General features: G+C 40.3%; 1 protein-coding gene across 3 annotated transcripts in view; it reads left to right on the forward strand.

Annotated features, from left to right (window-relative positions):
* The first annotated feature begins 2,302 nt into the window (after positions 1-2,302).
* The window catches only part of vps13a (vacuolar protein sorting 13 homolog A), a 307,850-nt gene continuing 291,220 nt past the window's right edge, over positions 2,303-18,932 (forward strand). For 2 of the 3 annotated variants that reach the window (XM_063068778.1, XM_063068780.1), the window contains exon 1: positions 2,303-2,471. In XM_063068778.1, coding sequence (XP_062924848.1) covers positions 2,372-2,471 — 100 coding nt within the window. In that variant the 5' untranslated portion in view covers positions 2,303-2,371. Of the gene's footprint in view, positions 2,472-15,469; positions 15,605-18,932 lie in introns of those variants that run through there. The other variant, XM_063068779.1, reaches the window with a different exon arrangement.

Raw genomic sequence — 18,932 nt, forward strand, 5'->3', positions numbered from 1 at the left:
CGATGCAGCCAGTCAGGATGCCCATACCAAATTTCTTCAACGGTCTGAGGTGAAAGAGGTGGTGTTATGCCTGTTTCACCACACAGCCAGTATGTACAGACCACATGAGATCCTTAGTGATGTTTATGCCAAGGAACTTAAAGCTGTTTACCCTCTCAACCCCAGATCCATTGATGTGAATAGGGGCTAGCCTGTCTCCATTCCTTCTGTAGTCCACAATCAGCTCCTTTGTTTTGGCGACATTGAGGGAGAAGTTGTTTTCTCGACGCCACTGTGTCAGGGTGATGACTTCTTCACTGTAGGCTGCCTCATTATTGCGATTAGGCCAATCAATGTAGTGTCATCAGAAAATTTAATTAGCAGATTGGAGCTGTGGGTGGTGACAGTCATTGGTATATAGAAAGTAAAGGAGGGGGCTTAGTACACAGTCCTGAGGGGCACCTGTGTTGAGACTCGGAGGTGGGGGAGCCCACTCTTACCTTTTGTCGGCAATCTGACAGGAAGTCCAGGAACCAGCCAAGCAGAGGCCCCTTGGGGTCCAAGTTCATAGCTCCATGGAATTAGCTACTCAGCTTGCCAGGGTAGTTATGAAGGTATGTAGCATGCTTGCCTTTATTAGTTGAGGCATTGAGTTCAAAGGTCAGGAAATTATATTGCAGCTTTATAAAACTCTAGTTAGAATGCAGCTGGAGTATGGCATAGAGTATAGCAGGGATCATTACTGTCTTTTTTTTAGTGAGGAGAGGGTGGATTTTGTTGCTATTGTTGCAGTTTTTCTGCAGGGAGGGGGATTTGAGGGTTTACCAGTTTTGTTTCTTTTTCTTTTTCATGTGAGGGAGTTGATGTATGGTCTTTCTGCATTTCATGGCTATCTTGAGAAGACAAATAACAGAGTTGTATTATATATGCATACCTTGACAATAAAATGAATCTTTGATCCTTTAAAGTTCTGGTTGCCCCATGTTCTCTAGAGTGGCTGAACAAAAATTGGTAGAGCTACAGAAGTAGAGTTGAATAAGCTGGATGCTCTGTTACATTGATCTAAATTGCCTTCTCTGTGCTGCAACCATTCTCCAATACCTTTGTCACACTTGTATAGGGCTGTATTGATTTTAATAAACACTATTTCAGAACTTGTCCAGAGGCAGAAACCACTCCAATTGGTTACAAACAAAATTAGTCTGGCCTTGTAGTTTGGTTCTAACCTTTGACATTGTAGTCACTCAGTCTTAGAGATTGCTTTCTCCTGTATAGAATGAGGCTAAATTTTAGGGATGCTAGCATTTGCTGAAAATAAACTTAGTTCAGTTCAGGAACTGTAACAATACAGTGTACTGGTACTTATTGACTGGGCACACCACATTCTTTCCAAAGACAGGTCTAAAGCTTTCATAAAACCAGATTAAGTATTTCATGGAAAAGAAAAACATAATAATTGATTCACCTGGATAATAATCAGTGCATTGTATTTTCAAAAGGGTACTTGCACAACACTTCCAAACTTCAACAAACAACTTTTCCTGGAATTTGGACATCATCCTTTTATTACCCATCCCTAATTAACTAGGCTAACTGCCACAGACCTTTTGTAGAATTTAACACTGCCTTTCTTGATTTAAAATAAATTATATCTACTCATTTGAATTTGGGAAAAGTTTGCCCTTGACGTTTCAGTTAACCAGTCAGAAGCATCTAACGTATTCACTATCAAAGCCCTACATCAGGAAAACACAGCAGAGTGTGCTACTACCTCGCTATTTGCACTGAAGTCTCTCTGATCACGAGGGCGCTCCAGTTTCTCCCAATACCTTAAAGGTGTGTGCTTAGATTAACTGGAAACTGTAAATTACACTTTAGTAAATGTAATCTGGAATCAAAAGGAAATTGCTAAGCATCTGTGAGAGAATAACGTTGCAGGGGTACAAGGGAGTTCCTCCCCTCCCACTTGCATCCGATATTTAAAAGCTTCTTTACGTGTCGTTAGAAAATATTCTCATTAAGATAACTCTTCTAATGACAATAAACTGGTATATTTAATTTAAAATACGCGTCTTCTCGTTGGGGATACCTCCTGCGACATCCACCCACGTACCGGCCTCCTCAGACGTTCTCATACCAACGCCCGTACGCGAACGCGCAAACCAGAAGTCAGCCACGGACGCGCACGCACAACCAAACCCGCAAATCGACTTCGGTTTTCGCGGCTCGGCGTGACGAGCGTGGAGCTGACGCAGCACGTGCTCGTTCTGGCTCCGTGGGTGGTCTTCCTTTTGCATAATTAGGTTTCGGTTTTACGCGTAGCTCGCGCTCGCGCTCGCGCTGAGCAGAGGCGGCGGCTCGGGGAAGGGCCTGGGATGGTGATCGGGGAAAGATGGTGTTCGAGGCTTTAGTGGTTGAGGTTTTGAACCGTTTCCTTGGAGACTACGTTGTGAACTTGGACTCCTCGCAGTTGCAGTTAGGAATCTGGGGAGGTAAAAGTTCATTTTCAACGTGTTTTATATGCCAAATAAAATGGTCTTGGGAGTTCACCTGCGTGAACAGCTGAGAAGCGCTGTGGATCCGGGCTCCCTGAGGTGGGAGTGACCCACCAGGAGTCTGCAGTAAATTGCACCAACCCAAATATTTTTGTTTTTTTAAATAATTACGTGACGACTGACCATTTCTGAGAAATGCTAACTTTTCTGTAAACAGCATTAATATGTTTCATGGTTTTTTACGTCTGTGAGCAGCTGTTTGTACAGATGACATCCTAACACTGTAGCGTTTCATTTATATTATTTTAAATTTTGGGTGCTGCATTTGATTAAGTTGTATGTTTTGTACTAATTTCCTTTATTGAATTAGATACAGGTTTAATACCTAGCAAATTGTGTTTTAATGTGTGGCCCGTAGATTATGTAGTAGTTTCACGATATCTTCATTCCCTTCGATTATGCTACTTTCAACATACGTGATTGTGTACTTGATTCCTTAAAAGCGAACGTAGAATTACGTTCGAGATGGGAAATAATTTTAAAATAGACAAGTGTACATAAACTTTTCATTACAAAAAACCCTAAAAGTTCAAATGTGGTGTGAAAGATTGATAATCGGGCGTTATGTAGTTCAACATGTCCCATTTTTCCAGCTTTTCAATTTGCTTTAGTTGTGCTTTATTTTGTGTATCGCGTGGTGGTTATTGCCATTATTTTCATTGATTGGCCGGCCTCGTAGTGACTCTGCTGTAGATAACTGGGGGTAATTAGAAAATTAAGATTTGCATTTCTTGTCATTGGAGTGGACAATCTAACTAAATTAGTTTAAACTCAGATGTGCTCCATCCCTGCTTGTGGATGTTTTTTTATATGTCGGTGAAGACAAGGATTTCTCGTTTGTGTGATTCTATAAGCTAGCATTAGAGAGGACTGCAAGGGCATTAAATATAACGTGCTCTGCCATACAGTTACATTTGGAAATTGAATTTTAAAAAACTGCGGGTGGAAATCGTCTTGATAATGGGTCTTAGGGTATTTGAGGAAAGTGCATTAGCTGAAGAAGAATTGATTATAATCTACATTGTAGATTCAGTATTGATCAAATCATATAACATTTACAGCGTCATTTTAAATGCTTGTCCCAAAACTCAACATCATGGTCCTTGTAAGCTGTTACTAAGTTATCACATACTTGGACTATGCCAGGTATGCTTAAATTCTATGTCACAAACATGAGAAAATCTCCAGAGTCCTGCTGTAAGGTTTTGGCCCGAAACGTCGTCTGTGCCTTTTTCCATAGATGCTGCCTGGTCTGCTGAGTTCCTCCAGCATTTTGTGTGTGTTAAATTCTATGTTCCAGGTTACATTAAGTGCCCACAGCAAATATGGTTTGCACTGATAGAGCATTAGTTTTATCTTATTTTCTAGAGTGGATAGCTCAGGCATCCAGATGCAAAGAAGTCAAATCTGTCGTGTTAACTCTGCACAGTGTCCAAAACTATTTGTGTGTGGGCCGGTGTTGGGGAGTGGGTGTTGGGAAGGAGTTGCTAAATAATGTTATCTTGCGTTTAATGCAGCAAAACAGCCAAAAGCTTTACATTTTACAGGTGCATTATCAAACAAAATTTGGCCAAGTTGTATAAGATAATAGTGGGAGATTTGATAAGATATCAGAAGATATGGTGGAATTTTGAGGGGGGGGGTTAATTCCAGAATTTGAGCTCTTGGTAACTGAAATATCATTTGCATTTGGGGATAAAGTCTAGAAATGGAGGTGTAAGACTGAATGATAATGCAGATGTTGGGGACATAGGCATGAAAAGATTTGAAAAGCAGGGTGAGAATTTGAAAATCAGCTTTTGCATGATTAGCTGTCAGTGTTGATCAACAAATGCAAGGGTGAATGGACCTCTATGCCTTGAGAAAAGAGCAGTGGAGTTTGTAATTCAGGTTTGTTGTTTATTTTGCTTTGGGTTATGATAGATTGACTCCCTTCCTACATAACAACATTTATATGTTTGATATAAAATTGTCAGTTGTTTTGTCTTGTGTTAAACCTATCACTTATGTGGTTGTTGACCACTCTAATGTAAATCATGTTCACTTGCTATGGAAGTAGAATGTTCCATTGTAAGTGAGTGATTAACATTTTAATCAATAAATGTGCCTGAAGCTCAAATAAAAACTGATTATTAATTTAAAGCAAAAATAAACAGTGTTCCATATTCTTCAGTGTGAATAAATCAGTCTTGTTGAAGAAGTCCTATCAGCTACGAGGCGTGCCCTAGAGAGTTAGTGAAAATGCGAAACATATTTAAAAGCTGCTTTTCAGCAGTTTATTTGTCTGTGGAGATGAATGTCATTGGCTAGATTTAATTTTTATGCTTTAGATTCATGTTCATGGATGGCACACTAAGTGGCCAAAGAAAAAGTGGATATGTTGCTTGTAATCTATCAAACTTCACAGATTTTGGAGAAATTCCACCTGATGAGAGAACCATGAATATATCAATATTCAAGGAAAGCAAGAACTGAAGACCGGTAACTTAACCAATGTATTTGAAAGATGATTAAATTAATTTATTAAAGAGGTATAAAATCAATAGCTAATGAAAACAAGTAAACCACATGCATCCTTCACCATCTGTCCATATGCCACCTTGAAGGATCCTTAGACCTGTATATTGAAATCCTCTTGTTCCTCACTGCACCCTAAAGGCCTACCAAGCCCTTAATAGTCCTCCCAAAATGTATTATTTATACGAAACAAGTTTAAGTGGAGCTATCTTTGCTCTGGCCAACTTGCATATTGATTATTGTCCTGAGTAGCATCAGTAAACGTCCCTGCAAGGATGTTAGTCCCTATCCAATTTAGGTGCAATGCAGTCTTGACTAATCAAATGGCCACATCATAATGAAATAGAACTTGTGAAATTAAGAAACGTTACTTGCCAGGTTGTGTCGAAACAGGATGTTAAATGGGTAGCAACAAAGAGGAAACAAGGTAGAAAATGAGGTAGTGAGAGAAGACTGACAAAGAACGGAAAGGGGCAGCAGGATGTTTTATGGACATATGAAAATGGAAAGAATGTAAGTGGGTGGGTAAAAACAGAAAAATCTGGTGTTGGAGAGAGGGAGTATAGTTTGAACTATGTTTAGACTACTTGGCAAAGAATTATGTAAGATGCTGCTGGATTTTCAGTGAAGGAAGATTGAGATCCCAAATGAGCTAGAAGTTGAGTAAGTGTAAAAGGCTGGTTGTGCTTGATTAACAAATCACTTGGTCTAAAGGAGATTCATCCTAGGTTACTGAGCGAGGAATGTGAGGAACTTGCAAAAGCCTTAGCCGTAATCTTCAAAACAGCTATTGATCGGAGTGGTAGAACTACAAATGTCATTATATCCTTGTTCAAAAAATTGCTTCTTTCTGGAATGTTCTAGAAACAATAGAGAATAAAAATGCTGCAAACACTCAGGTCAGCCATTATTTATGGAAAGAGAAGTGGTTAATATTTCAAGTTACAGGTCTGTCATAACTGGGGGAAAAAGAAGGGGATCGGAAGCATGGTTAGGACAAACAGAATATATGTGATGTGGTGAAATCATTAAGCAAATTAATGACAAAATTACAGTGTGGTTATCCTTCTCTCTGTTATCTTTTGCAAATAACATGTTGTGATAGTGGAAAAATTTGATCCAGTATCACAGATGGGCAAGTACAGTAGAAATGCCCAGATCTGATACAAAGAAACAAGTTACTTAGATTTGTTGAGTTTAGAAAGCCTAAGCCGCAAAATGCCCATTTGAGATACAGGTGTCTCCCGCTTTACGCCACTTCACTGTTACGAAGGACCTACATTAGTACCTGTTTTCGCTAACCGAAAGAAATCCGGAGGATCTTCACTGTTACGAAAAAAGGCACCCGCTTTAAACTTGTGTTTACCCTGAAAAAGGCTACCATGACCGTGAAGCCTTCAGCGGGCAGGTATGTGTGTATGTGCCGATTTTTTTTTTCTACAAATCGGTTTTGGCTAAATCTTCCGGATTCTGATAAGTGAAACTGCACTGTACAAACATTATTTCTACTTTATATAGGCTGTGTATTTATCATATCATTCCTGCTTTTACGGTATGTTAGTGTTATTTTTTTGGTTGGTTAGTTTATGGATCTGGGAATGCTCAAAAAATTTTTCCCATATAAATTAGTGGTAATTGTTTCTTCACCTTACACCATTTCGGCTTACGAAAGGTTTCATAGGAACGCTCTACTTTTGGATAGCGGGGGAATCCTGTATAAGGTGACATTCTTTAAGTTTGCTTTGGGCCTCCTAGTAGTGCAGGACTTTATATGTCAGTCTAGAATGGAGAATTGAAGTGGTAAACAACAGACAGCTTGAAGTATCACATACCAAATGCTGGATGACCTCAGCAGCTCTCCACAGACAACTCGGGTGGCAATCATGTGAACTGACCACAGATACTCCAACAAGTGATCTTGCAATTTTTGGTTTTTCCAGTACAGAATATACCTCATTGTGAAGATTCATTTGTAGTACACAAGATTGGAAGAAATACAAATGAATGGTTGTTTTGCCTCGATTATTTGTGTACTGGGATGGTGGAAAGGGAGAGAGTGAAAGTATAGCTGTTGCAACCCCTGTGGTTTTGGAAAGTGCCATAATTCTTGGAGTGGTTGGTAGAGACAGAAGAGAAGACTTTTTCAAAGTTGGGAGAGGTGTCAAGTGGTGAAATAGTGCTGAAGTGGTGTGAAGAATGCCATGTTGAATGCAGAGGCTAGTGAGTGGGTGAGGACCAGAACAACAGTGCAACAGAAGAGGAGGTGAAAGCAGTGATGCAGGGAGTAAATAACTCTGTGGTAGAGGGGAAGCTATGTTTCTGGGAGATAGCAGACTGTTGAGTGATACTTGTGTAGGAAATCTTATTGTCACAGCAAATGCAACAGATGAAAGAACTAGGTGAATGGAATGTTTAAGGATGTAAGAGGGGAGGAGGATTGTATAATCTCAATAGCTATGGAAGCTTCTGGACTTGTAATGAATATTTGTGTCTGAACCATCCCCTGAGATGAAGATGGACAAATCCAGAAAACGAAGAATTAGAAGTGGACTATGTGAATGCAAGTACAGGGTGGAAATTAATGGCAAAAGTCATGAAATTTTCAAATTCTGTATGAATGTTAGAAATAGCACTAATGCAATCATTAATGTTCTAGAATAAGAGTTGAGGGAGGTGTGAAATAAAGATTGCTTGATGCTTTCAACAAATGTTGGAACAAATGATGCTTCCCATGCATGTTCCCATAGTTGCATCTTTTTAATCTAGAGGAAGCAAATAGGATTCAAGTGCAAGTTGTTCAATATGGACAAGGTTCAGCCAGGCCAATGAGTGTGTCGGTGTAGAATTAATTGGGCTTCTGTTCAGTAAAGAAACTGAGGTCCTTGGATTTCCTGATTTTGGATTATACATCCACAATAAAGATGACCTGGTTGGAACTTGAAAACTGAAAACTTTTGAAGCAGTGGATGGCATTTGAGAGTTAAGTGCGAAGGAACTAAACTAGGAGAGAAATATGTAACCAAGGAACAAAGAAATAGGCTTAGTGGGGTAAGAACAGGTTGAAATGATTTGCTTGGACAGCCTTGCTTGTGGCTTTTGGGCAGAACTTAAAAGCAGGTTGTGAAAGGGTTGGAATCTTACAAGTAGAAAGTTTTGAAGGGAATTTGAATCATGGGAGACAATGGCCTGATGTTCAGTGGCATGGTATGATGTAAGAAGGAGGTATAAGGGTGAGGTCAGAGAAGAGATAGAAAAATTATGAGAGAGATTCCTGTTAATATTTTTGACCTTTGACATCTAAAAAGAAGGGAGAAATTTCCTTTTTTAGCTTTGAATTAGCAGAGAATGGAGGAGTACTGTGGCTACCTAGCATAAATTGTGGATTCCAGAACATGGGGAGAACAATGGTTTGAGAAACACCTGGATAGTTTAGACATAATAGTGATCATGGGAAGGGTAAAGTTTTAATTGACATGGGTTGTGCTGTTTTTCTCTGGTGATCGGATCTCAGATCAAAGACGTCATCATATTTCCCTCTTGACTGTGACCACTCCATCCAGCGTCAGCTGTTATCTCCCACACAAACCTCTGCGATACCCTAGTCTACCCTTCCCTACTACCTTCTACCCATCTTATGACACTTTCTCAAGTAACCACTGGAGATAGAAACTTTTATTTTTTCCCTTTCCTGCATACAGTTCCCTGAACAGTGTTTCCAGGCGAAGCAGCAATTAACTTGCACTTCAAATCTAATGTAGTGCATTTGGTATTTGCATTGTGGCCTCCTCCACCCTGTAGAAGCCAAACACTGACCTGGAGATTACTTTGTAAGACTTGTGTACAGTCTGCAGGAGCAGCCCTGAGCTGATTGTTGCATGCCATTTCAATTCTCCATACCAACCCACACTGACCTTTCCATCTGTGGCCATCTTACTACTTGCATTGAAACACAACATGAGCTTGGAGAGCTTTTGTGTCATCACCTTGCAAACTTACAAAATTTTAATATAATTCTCCAATGTTGTGTAGCTCACTTTGTATCAAACATGGATATTTCTGCTGAAATTGTCACAACATCAGCTTATTTTTTATTTTTCCATTAGAAGAGCCAGAACTGCTGGGAGTGCCGCAGAGCCTTTCGCCGATCTATCACTCCCACCATCTACCAGATAGATTTCTGGTAATGCAGTAGTGTTCATGAGAGAATTGCAGTTGGTAATGTGGACTTTCAAAAGGCATTTGATAAAGTACCACACTATAGGTTTGTTATCAAGATTGGAGAGCATGAAATAAAATACATATCTGGGGTAGAAAATAGATCAAAAGCAGGAAACGATGGTAGAGTTTTTTTTTGAATTGCAATGGCATATAAAGTGTTTTTGCTCAGGACTGTACTAATATTGTTGCATTTACCAAAATATTGCTGATATAAATGGGTGTGTAGGTAACTTTTTCCAGATATGCAGATGAGTAACTGTTGAGGATGCATTGAGTTACAGCAATAGACATCAGCTAATAAAATGGATAGGTATAGTAAGTGTCATGAAATGCAGTGCTATAACTGAATAAAAAATATACTGTAGAGAGCACAGGCTTTGGGGCGTATGTCCACAATTTTCTAATAGCAGCAGTGCAGGTTGAGAAAGTAGTTTATGATGCATACAAGATTCTGGACTCGATTAATTGGGAAACAGAATGCAAGAGCATGAAAATTGCAAGTAACCTCTATAAATACATTTGTTTGACCACAACAGAATTATTGTGACTATTTATAAATTACACACTTTAGGAAAAATAAGACTTTGGAGAGAACATAGAGATGTATTACGAAAAAAATACAGGTTGTGGAAGCAAATTCAATTGTATTCAAAATAGATAAATAGAAACATAGAAAACCTACAGCACAGTACAGGGCCTTCGGCCCACAAAGCTGTGCCAAGCAGGTACTTTAGAAGTTACCTAGGTTTACCCATAGTCTTCTATTTTTCTGAGCTCCATGTACCTATCCAGGATTCTCTTAAAAGACCCTATTATATCTGACTCCACCACTGTCGCTGGCAGCCCACTCCACGCACTCACTGCTCTCTGCGTAAAAAAAAAACTTACCCCCGACATCTCCTTTGTACCCACTTCCAAGCACCTTAAAACTGTGCCCTTAGATTGCCTTACAATCTAAAGATTTTTAAAAATACTTCACGGTTTTGGGATGGAGTGGGGCTATTTGGATCACTTCTACATAAAGCCGATATTGATGAGCTGAATAGTCTCCATTCATTTTGAAATAAGTCTGTGATAGTTGTGGAGTATTTGTCACCTGACTCAAAAGTATTTTTATCATCTACAAATAACAAACTGAGAGATTTCTACTCTTTGATAAGTACAGTTCCAACACTGCTGCAGGAAACTTGATGCTATCGTACATAAAATAGTTTGCTTGATAATTATCATAGTCATAGACTTAACTTTCATTCCTGTATTAGCTTGCAGTGTTCTCTGCATATTATCCCTAAGATGTACTGTAGTAGTTCAGCTTTCTTTGAAAAAGGTAACTTTGTCACCTTGAAGATCATGGGCAACTGGCACTTTGACTGCCACCTTTAATACCTGCACCATTTCACCATGAAATGGATTTTCAGTTCTTTCACATTAAAATTCTTATTCTTACTGTCCTAACTGCAGGATTGGAGTTTTTCAGAAAGCAGCTTATCATCAACTTTTTAAGGGCTGTTAAGTGTGGGCAATAGATGTTATTCCTGTCACCAATCTCCATCTCCTACTTGTATACAAATGTGAGGATTAGGAGTGAGGATTGGTGAAGGGCAGCAGATTTGAAGTGTACCGAACTGGTAAGGACTGCAAAAGGTTGCCTGATCTTTGTATTGATATAATTGTATTTATTAGGTGGAGTTGAAGTACCATACCCAATACTGAAGTGATGTCAAGGTTTGACTGGAGTTCGGTTGACCCTGTGAATTGCCAATATTGATGGGAATTCATCTGATCCAATAATTAAATATGTACTTTCTTTGTGGGATATATGGATCAGTGCTTGATTCAGTCCTACTTTGGTTACCTCATTCATCCCTTTTCTTTCTGATTATTGTATTGGTGCAGCTTTGTGCTGTCATGCAGAACTCAGATTTCACAAATACCTACCAGCTTCCACACCTGCTCTCATAACTAGCTAGTCCATCTGACTCTTTCTTTATTACTATTTGTGTTTCAAGGATAGGTCAGCAAGTAATATTTATTATAAGCCCACATGATCTGGAACTATTTGAGTAACAACTCTTCTCTATCTCCACTCCATTCTCCCAGTTTCTTTTGCTCTGCGGTATCTGTACTTGCAGGACATTGTCCTTGTTCCTTAACATTGGCTTCTTTTTTTTTTTGGCGCATGTGTGCGTGTGCGTCAGTGAGTATGCGTGTGCATGCACGTGTGTGCGATGTTGGCAGGACGATCTCTTTTTCATGCCTTACAAGGTGTGGATCAAGAGAGACTGTGTGGTGCGCCACTCCTCACACAGACATTTCGCAGTATTTTTCCCTTTTTTACGAGGTCGAGTTGCGGCGCGGATGGAAAGCATACTTGGGAGTGGCTCCGACTAGATTCGAACCTGGGAACCTTCGTTCTGAAGTCTGGTGCCGATGTCATTGTGCCACCGGCCGGCCCAACATTGACTTCCTTTTTGCCATAATTAACTAAGCTTTCACTGGTGTTTCTTCTTGCAGCTCCTCCCAACAGAGTGTTGCCTTCTATCCTACCAGCTTCCACATTTCAAAATGGATCATCTTCAATTACCCCCACGATTCTAACACACACATTTTGGAGGGAGTCTTGGCTTCACTTTTCCATCTCCATCAATAATAATTCCCTTTCTTCTGGCATTTTCCCCCATGCAACTACAGGAGGTGCAACACCTGCCCCTTTATCTTTTCCCAACCTCACCAATCTGGGATCCAAACAATCATTTCAGGTGAAGTTGAAATCACTGTGCTTCCACTCAAAAAAGTGATCTCCTTTACATTGGAACCATCAAACAGAATGAGTGATTGCTCTGTTCAATCCACATGGGTGATGAGAAGTATTTGGTTGCTCATTGCTTTAATTCTCCATCTCACTCCCACTCTGACTTCTGGCTTGGCTTTTTATATTGGGCTTTGTTATAACAGCGTAAACTCAAGGAATAATGTCTGACACTCAGGATTATTTAGTTCAACAATTTTAGATAACTTACTCTTCCAGGTTATGTCTGAACTGGAGGCCTGTTAAAGGATGATTAACCTGTGACATTCAGTCAGTTTATTTTTTCCAGATTGTCCTTTCAGCATTATCTTTTATTTTAGATTAACGTCAATTACTGTGTTCTTTTTCTCAGTTCTGAAATTGCTTTTCTTAGATCAATTCTAATCTGGACAAACTATATGCAATAAACAAGACTTTACTGCCCTCTCTCAACCGGTACCACTGCCACCACTGTCATCACGATTTGCCTTGGTCTTTACCCTAGCTCAGGCATTTTCTGTGATCTCTGCATTCCTGCTCTTCTTCTACAATAAAGATGGTGACCCATAGTGGCGTGCTGCAAGCTACTTACATCAAAAACTTCTACCACCTAGGCCATGCTCTCTTCTTGCTACTGCCATCAGGAAAAAGCTACAGGAGCTTCAGGAACCACACCACCAAGTTCAGGAACAGTTATTACCCCTCAACCATCGAACCAGTGGGGATAACTTCACTCGCCCCATCACTGAGCTGTTCCCACAACCTATGGACTCACTTTCAAGAACCCTTTATCTCATGTTCTGGATATTTATTGTTTATTTATTATTGTTTTTTTCTTTGTATTTGCACAGTTTGTCTTTTTCCCATTGGTTGTTTGTCCATCCTATAGGGTGTGGTCCTTCATTCATTCTACTATGTTTCTTGGACTTGCTGAGTACACCTACAAGAAAACTAATCTCAGGGATGTACATGATGACGTATGTATTTTGATAATAAACTTACTTTGAGCTTAAAACATATAAACAATTCCCATGTTGTGGGGTGGTTGCATTCCTAGAAAATTGTCCATATCAATATCTTCCGTAATGTATTGCCACATCACCCGTGCATGTGTCAAGAAGTGTGAGCTGAAAAATAACAATTTTCTGTTGATTTGTTTACAGTTTTACACAAATTCTGTGAACAAATTTTACTCTATATTTCAAATACTTGGGCAATGATTTGTGAAGTCTGTAGGGTCACCCTTCAGCGACCATAACACTTGTTTCTTGTGCTTGTCTCCTAACATTTTTCCCCCTAATTTTGATGACAAGTTGTCAACTTGTGCCATCAACTTGCCTTTCCATATGCTGTCAAGACTTGCTGATATTTCCAGAGTTTTTCTGAATTCTGAAATGTTCATGTTTCTCATCTAATGCAAGATGCAGCAACAACCAGTTGCTCCAAGAGTTCTTGCCATAATAAAATGCCCCAAATTGCTTTACATTGCTAGGGCAAATAAGTTTTAAAAATGGTTTGAAGAATGCCTTAGAGTGCAGCTGCCAGGATTAAGTGAAGAAATATGGTTCCACATTGAAGAAGCATAAGATTTGAAGTTGGAAAGATGTGAAGTTTACAGAAATAGCAATGAAAGAAAATGTTAAAAATGGAGCATTCCTATATAAGAAATAAGCAAGTAGAAGATTGAATTCTCATGCCAGAGAACTGAAGTATGAAGAGCCTGAAATAGGAGTATTAGGTGAGCTTATATAATTTCAATACATGCGTGATGTAAGTCATCAAACTAATAGTTGGATAATGTGCAAACTAAATATTTGAATAATGTTCAAATTATTAAAGGATAATTTTTTCTCCCTTTTGCCCTCTAAAGAATAGATTAGAATGTTAGTTATGCTTGGCTGTCTAAGAAGTCACCAGGGAGCAGAAGGATATTTTCAAGTTGCAGGAAGTCTTTATGTACTAAAGGAATCACATCCAAAGAGTAACATACTCCAGAAGAGGCACAATTTCCCACAGAGAATTACAAAAGGAAAGATCAGTGTACATCATATTGCAGTGAGTACTGGTCATTCAGTTGAAGCTGCAACACATAAAGTTAACGAGATTCAGTGCACTCTGGCTAATTGGGACACATTGGGACCAGTACATTTTTGGCACAATTAAGCAACTGCCCCAATTAGCTAAAGTTTCATGGAAGTAGTTTTAAAAAAAAAAGACAAACTACTGTTTAATTGAGTACCAATGTTTATATTTAAATGAAATACAGAATAAATTGGAACACTACGATTACTACTACAGAACTATAAAACTATTAGTTCCAACAAATTATCGATGGCAGAATTCATCCAGTGTACTTTCCACTGTAAATGAACAAAATCATTGCAGTAGGAAGAGCATTCTAACTGGTTCTATCATTGTCTGATATGAAGGGGCCACTGCACAGAATCAGAAAAAGCTGCGGAAAGTTGTAAACTCAGTCAGGTCCATCATGCATCCAGAACCTCTCCAGCATCGAGAACACCTTCAAAATGTGATGCTTCAAAAAGGTGCATCCATCATTAAGGAGCCCATCACCCAGGACATACCCTCTTCTCATTACCACCATCAAGAAGGAGGCACAGGAGCCTGAAGAGAGAGACTCAATGTTTCAGGAACTGTTTCTTCCCCCCGCCATCAGATTTCTGAATGTACAATGAGCCCATGAACACTTCCTAAGTATTTTTCCCTTCTCTTTTTTGCACTACTTATTTAATTTATTTCCATATGTACTTTTTGTAATTTATAGTTTTTATTGCTATGCGTTGCAATGTACTGCTGCCACAAAACAAATGTCATGACACACCCATGATATTAAACCTGATTCTGATCAGTGTAGATTATGGACTGCCTTCATAGAATGCTTTCAATGATTATATCCCCCAAATCTTCATTTCATTGTAATATTTGATATTGTTGATGCCTTCAGATTCTTCATAGTTCCTAACTTGAAGTAGTGAAGTTGTTTCATTTTCACTCCTGGCCTTTTCTGGCATCTCCAAACCTGAATGCTTGAAACCAGAGTGAGCAAAGTGGTTCTTTATTGTGTTACTACTCATTTCTCACCAGATAAGTGACAAGAATCATTGCTTATTGAACACAAACACATACATGACATGATTGTTTTTGGTAGGGGGAGAATGTAATGCTCTGATTAAGATTTCTACTGCTATGCTGTGAGGAATTATATTTTAGCAGTTTTCTGTAAAAACAGTGTGTTCTGTTACTAAGTGTATTTTGGCTTCAGCTGAAGATAAGGAGCCGTGCTGTCCAACTTTGGATGACACACATTCTTATCAAGAGTGGGATGGTGTGGAACATTCTCAAGCTGGGCGGAAAGAATTTTCTGAAGGACAGTAGTCTGGTTCGTGGTCTTTTGGCGGGAGGTGCAGAGAGAAAAGTATCAGGGAAGACACCTGGAGAATCCCATCTGAAGGGGAGACCCAACTGCAAGGTGGAGGATTCCAAGAAGGGAAGCTCTACCTGTGGTTGGTGATGAGAATTCAGCACCGTGAGTAAAGTGATACACCCAGCTACTACAGAAATGAGCTCCAGCATTTATGTGCACATTTAGACTGGTTTAACTGTAATGGCTCTTTTATCTTTCTTTTTCTTTGTTAACTGTTTGATAAAGATAAAGTTTCTTTATAATTTTATGCTGGTATATGACCTGTCATTTCTGGGCTACCAAGAACTGTGGATGGGCAGTATTTGTACTCAAATCGATGTTTCTTCAATTGGAGCATCCCAACGTGCCTGTTTGGTTAAATCCCAAGGCATATATTGCTTATGAAAGGCAACTTTCTCACCATTGAGTCACAAGGCTGTTAGCAGAATTGTTAATAAGCCAATTAATCCTTAAACAGCATTCCCACAGCCCTGGTGTGTGAACGAGCCCCTCTGAGAGGGTTCCATTTGAGAGGTGCTCATCTCAGATTTTGGATGCTATGTGAATGCTGCTTAAGGATTAATTAAGTGTTTTATTGTGTGTTCATTTATGTGCTTAAATAGTATTTAAGCAAGGGTTTGGGAAAAGTGAGGTGTGTCGTAATGTACTTTATTAAGGATGCCGCTGACTGGTGGCGTAGTGGCATCAGCGCCGGACTTCGGAGCGCAGGCTCCCAAGTTCGAATCCAGCTGGCTCCCTTGCACGCTTTCCATCTGTGCTAGGTTGAGCATCGAGCTAGCAACTCAGCCTCGTAAAAATAAGAAAGCCTGCTTAAAAAAAATGCTGTCATGACGGCGTCCCGATGATGCCACTCGGAGTTAAGGGCTTTCTTCTTCTTCTTCATTATGGATGCCGCAGGGATTACGTTTTGGTGTGATTTGAAGCAGTTATCCACAAGTCGTGCTTGTGTTCTGAGCAGGGTGGATATTCAAATCCTTGATGAGCTCCTCCTCAGAGTGCTGAGTTCTGTAAAAGTATTGGGGAAAGTTACGGTGTTTGGTGTTTCGACCAATCAACACGTAAGGTGATTGGTCGAAACCAGTGATGTAAGTGAAGTCATGGTGCCGTATAAGGTAGGGGAGCCTAGAGAGGTGGGGCCGTGGCATGTCCATATTTTTAGAAAAAGGAATGTAGCTGAAGGTGAATACTATAAAGATAAGTAGTTCTCGTTTCTGCAGAGTGAGGAAAAGAAGTCTGATGTGAAAGGTCTAATGGGTCTTCTCTGGCTGATTTAAATTCTGAGCTGGTTTTAGCAATTATATCACTGGTTGATAAATGCCAAAATGTTTCTGCAGAGAGCCAAAGTTATTGTAGGCTGAGAGTGTTCTCTGGAGTCAAGTCCACCACTGATGAGGAAGAAGAATGAGTCTTGGGTGGAGCAGACACCTCATACTGGATGAGTAGCAGCGCTCAGATACTATGAAAAAACAGCGACTGAAAGAAGGTTTTAAAAAGTCAGGCTGCTGAGGTGGTAAGGTCTTGATGGCAGAAAACTCATTGATCTCACCCTTGGAAAACATTAGAAAATGGCATGATGGACAGCCCAGCTGATCTTATGATGAAATTTAGGCGCACTTTCCAGGAGAAAGGGGGGAAAACTTTTTGCCTACATTTTCCGGCTAGAGAGACAGCAGCATTGCTTGTGCCATAAAGGAGCCATTTAGCTGGCTGAGATAAAAATCGATTAAGGATGGGGCAAGTTGTGAATGGCGCACTGTCACACGACATGGTTGCTTTAAGCATTCGAATGACTCATAAGATGTGACCTCCTCCCTCGTTTGTTGAGCTGATCAAAGAAGAGAGGAGGAAAATATGGAGGAGCAGGAGGCCTCCACCAGTCGGGCAGTGTCCTCAATAGTAGCCTCTGTTGCTGAGGTGATCCCTGATGCCATACAAGCAGGAGTTTTGCCAGATAAAGTGAAAACCCTGCAAGCTGAGGTATCTCAGTTGATGTCAGTTAGTGCTGCCACCAAGTGAGACAAATCTGATAGGAAACCAAACCCACTTGTTGGACGTACTAAGCAGAGGAATGCAGCTGGAAGGGTCTATTGACGAGGGAAACAACCAGTATTTTTGGTTACAACTGTGGAGAGGATGCACATTTCAAGCAGGAGTGTGAAGACAGGAAAACCTTCGGAAAGTAACCTGGCGGTTGCTTAAATAGAAAAGGAAGTCAGGCAACTTCAGAGGTTCCCAGTAAGGGAACTTTTTCCAATCAGTGTATCAAGGGAAACACTAAAGTGCAAAACCCTATTCCTGAAGGCTTAGTGGGACCAAGCTCAGTGAGAGAGAACACCCCTTTCAGAGAGAGGTCTAGATGGTTAGCTCTGGGTAGAGGAGGATGATGTTCAGCAGCATCTGCTGAAACTGAAGGAAGCTGGAATTATCACAGAGTCGTGAAGTCCCTATGCGTCACCCATTGTGGTAGTGAGAAAAAGAATGGGAAGGTATGAATGTGTGTTGATTATCAGGCGCACAGTCCCAGACCAGTATACTGTTCCGCGGATCGACGATGCTCTGGCCTGCCTGAATGGAGCAAAATAGTTCTGTGTGTTGGATCTAAAAAGGGGTATTATCAGATACCCATGAGTGAAGCTGATAAAGAGAATACGGCATTCATATGTCCACTTGGATTCTTTCAGTTTGAAATAATCCCCAGGGCATATCAGGAACACCGGCTACTTTTCAACGTGTTATGGAGAAGACTGTTGGGGATGTGAACTTGCTTGAAGTACTGGTGTGCTTGGATGATCTTATAGTTTTCAGGTCCACACTAGAGGAACTTGAGTTGAGGCTACTGAAGGTGCTAGGCCACCTGAAAGCTGAAGGGTTAAAACTGTCACTGGACAAGTGCCAGTTCTGCAAGGTGTCAGTCAACTATGTCAGACGCCGTCTCATAGGATGTAGTGGCTACAGATATGTCCAAGGCCCAAGAATGTCAGTGCCCTGCATTCATTCCTTGATTCTGTGGGTACTACCAGTGATCAGTGAAGGACTACTACAGACTAATCCACCCTTTGAATTAGCTGTGTGGTTTCCCACCCTTGGGGGAGAAAGTGGAACAAAAGTAGAAGAACGCAAGGTTTACCTTAGCCCTTCAGAGCCTTTCAGGGAAAAATTGGATATGAGATGTGAAGAGCCCTTTCAGCTGCTGAAAGAATTACTGTCTAATACATCTATGCTGGCCTTTGCAAACCCCCAGTTGCCGTATGTTCTGCATACAGATGCCAGCTATGAGGACTTCGGCAGTGTTCTATAGCAGGACCAAGGTAAAAGGGTTGAGACCTTTTGCTTTTGTCAGCTGGAGTCTGTCACCATCCAAATGAAAATACCCTATGCACAAATCGGAGTTTCTGGTGTTGAAGTGGGCCGCGGTGGATAAGTTACTGTC

This window comes from Mobula hypostoma, chromosome 16 (assembly GCF_963921235.1).
Source record: "Mobula hypostoma chromosome 16, sMobHyp1.1, whole genome shotgun sequence".
In the NCBI taxonomy this organism is placed as follows: Eukaryota; Metazoa; Chordata; class Chondrichthyes; order Myliobatiformes; family Myliobatidae; genus Mobula; species Mobula hypostoma.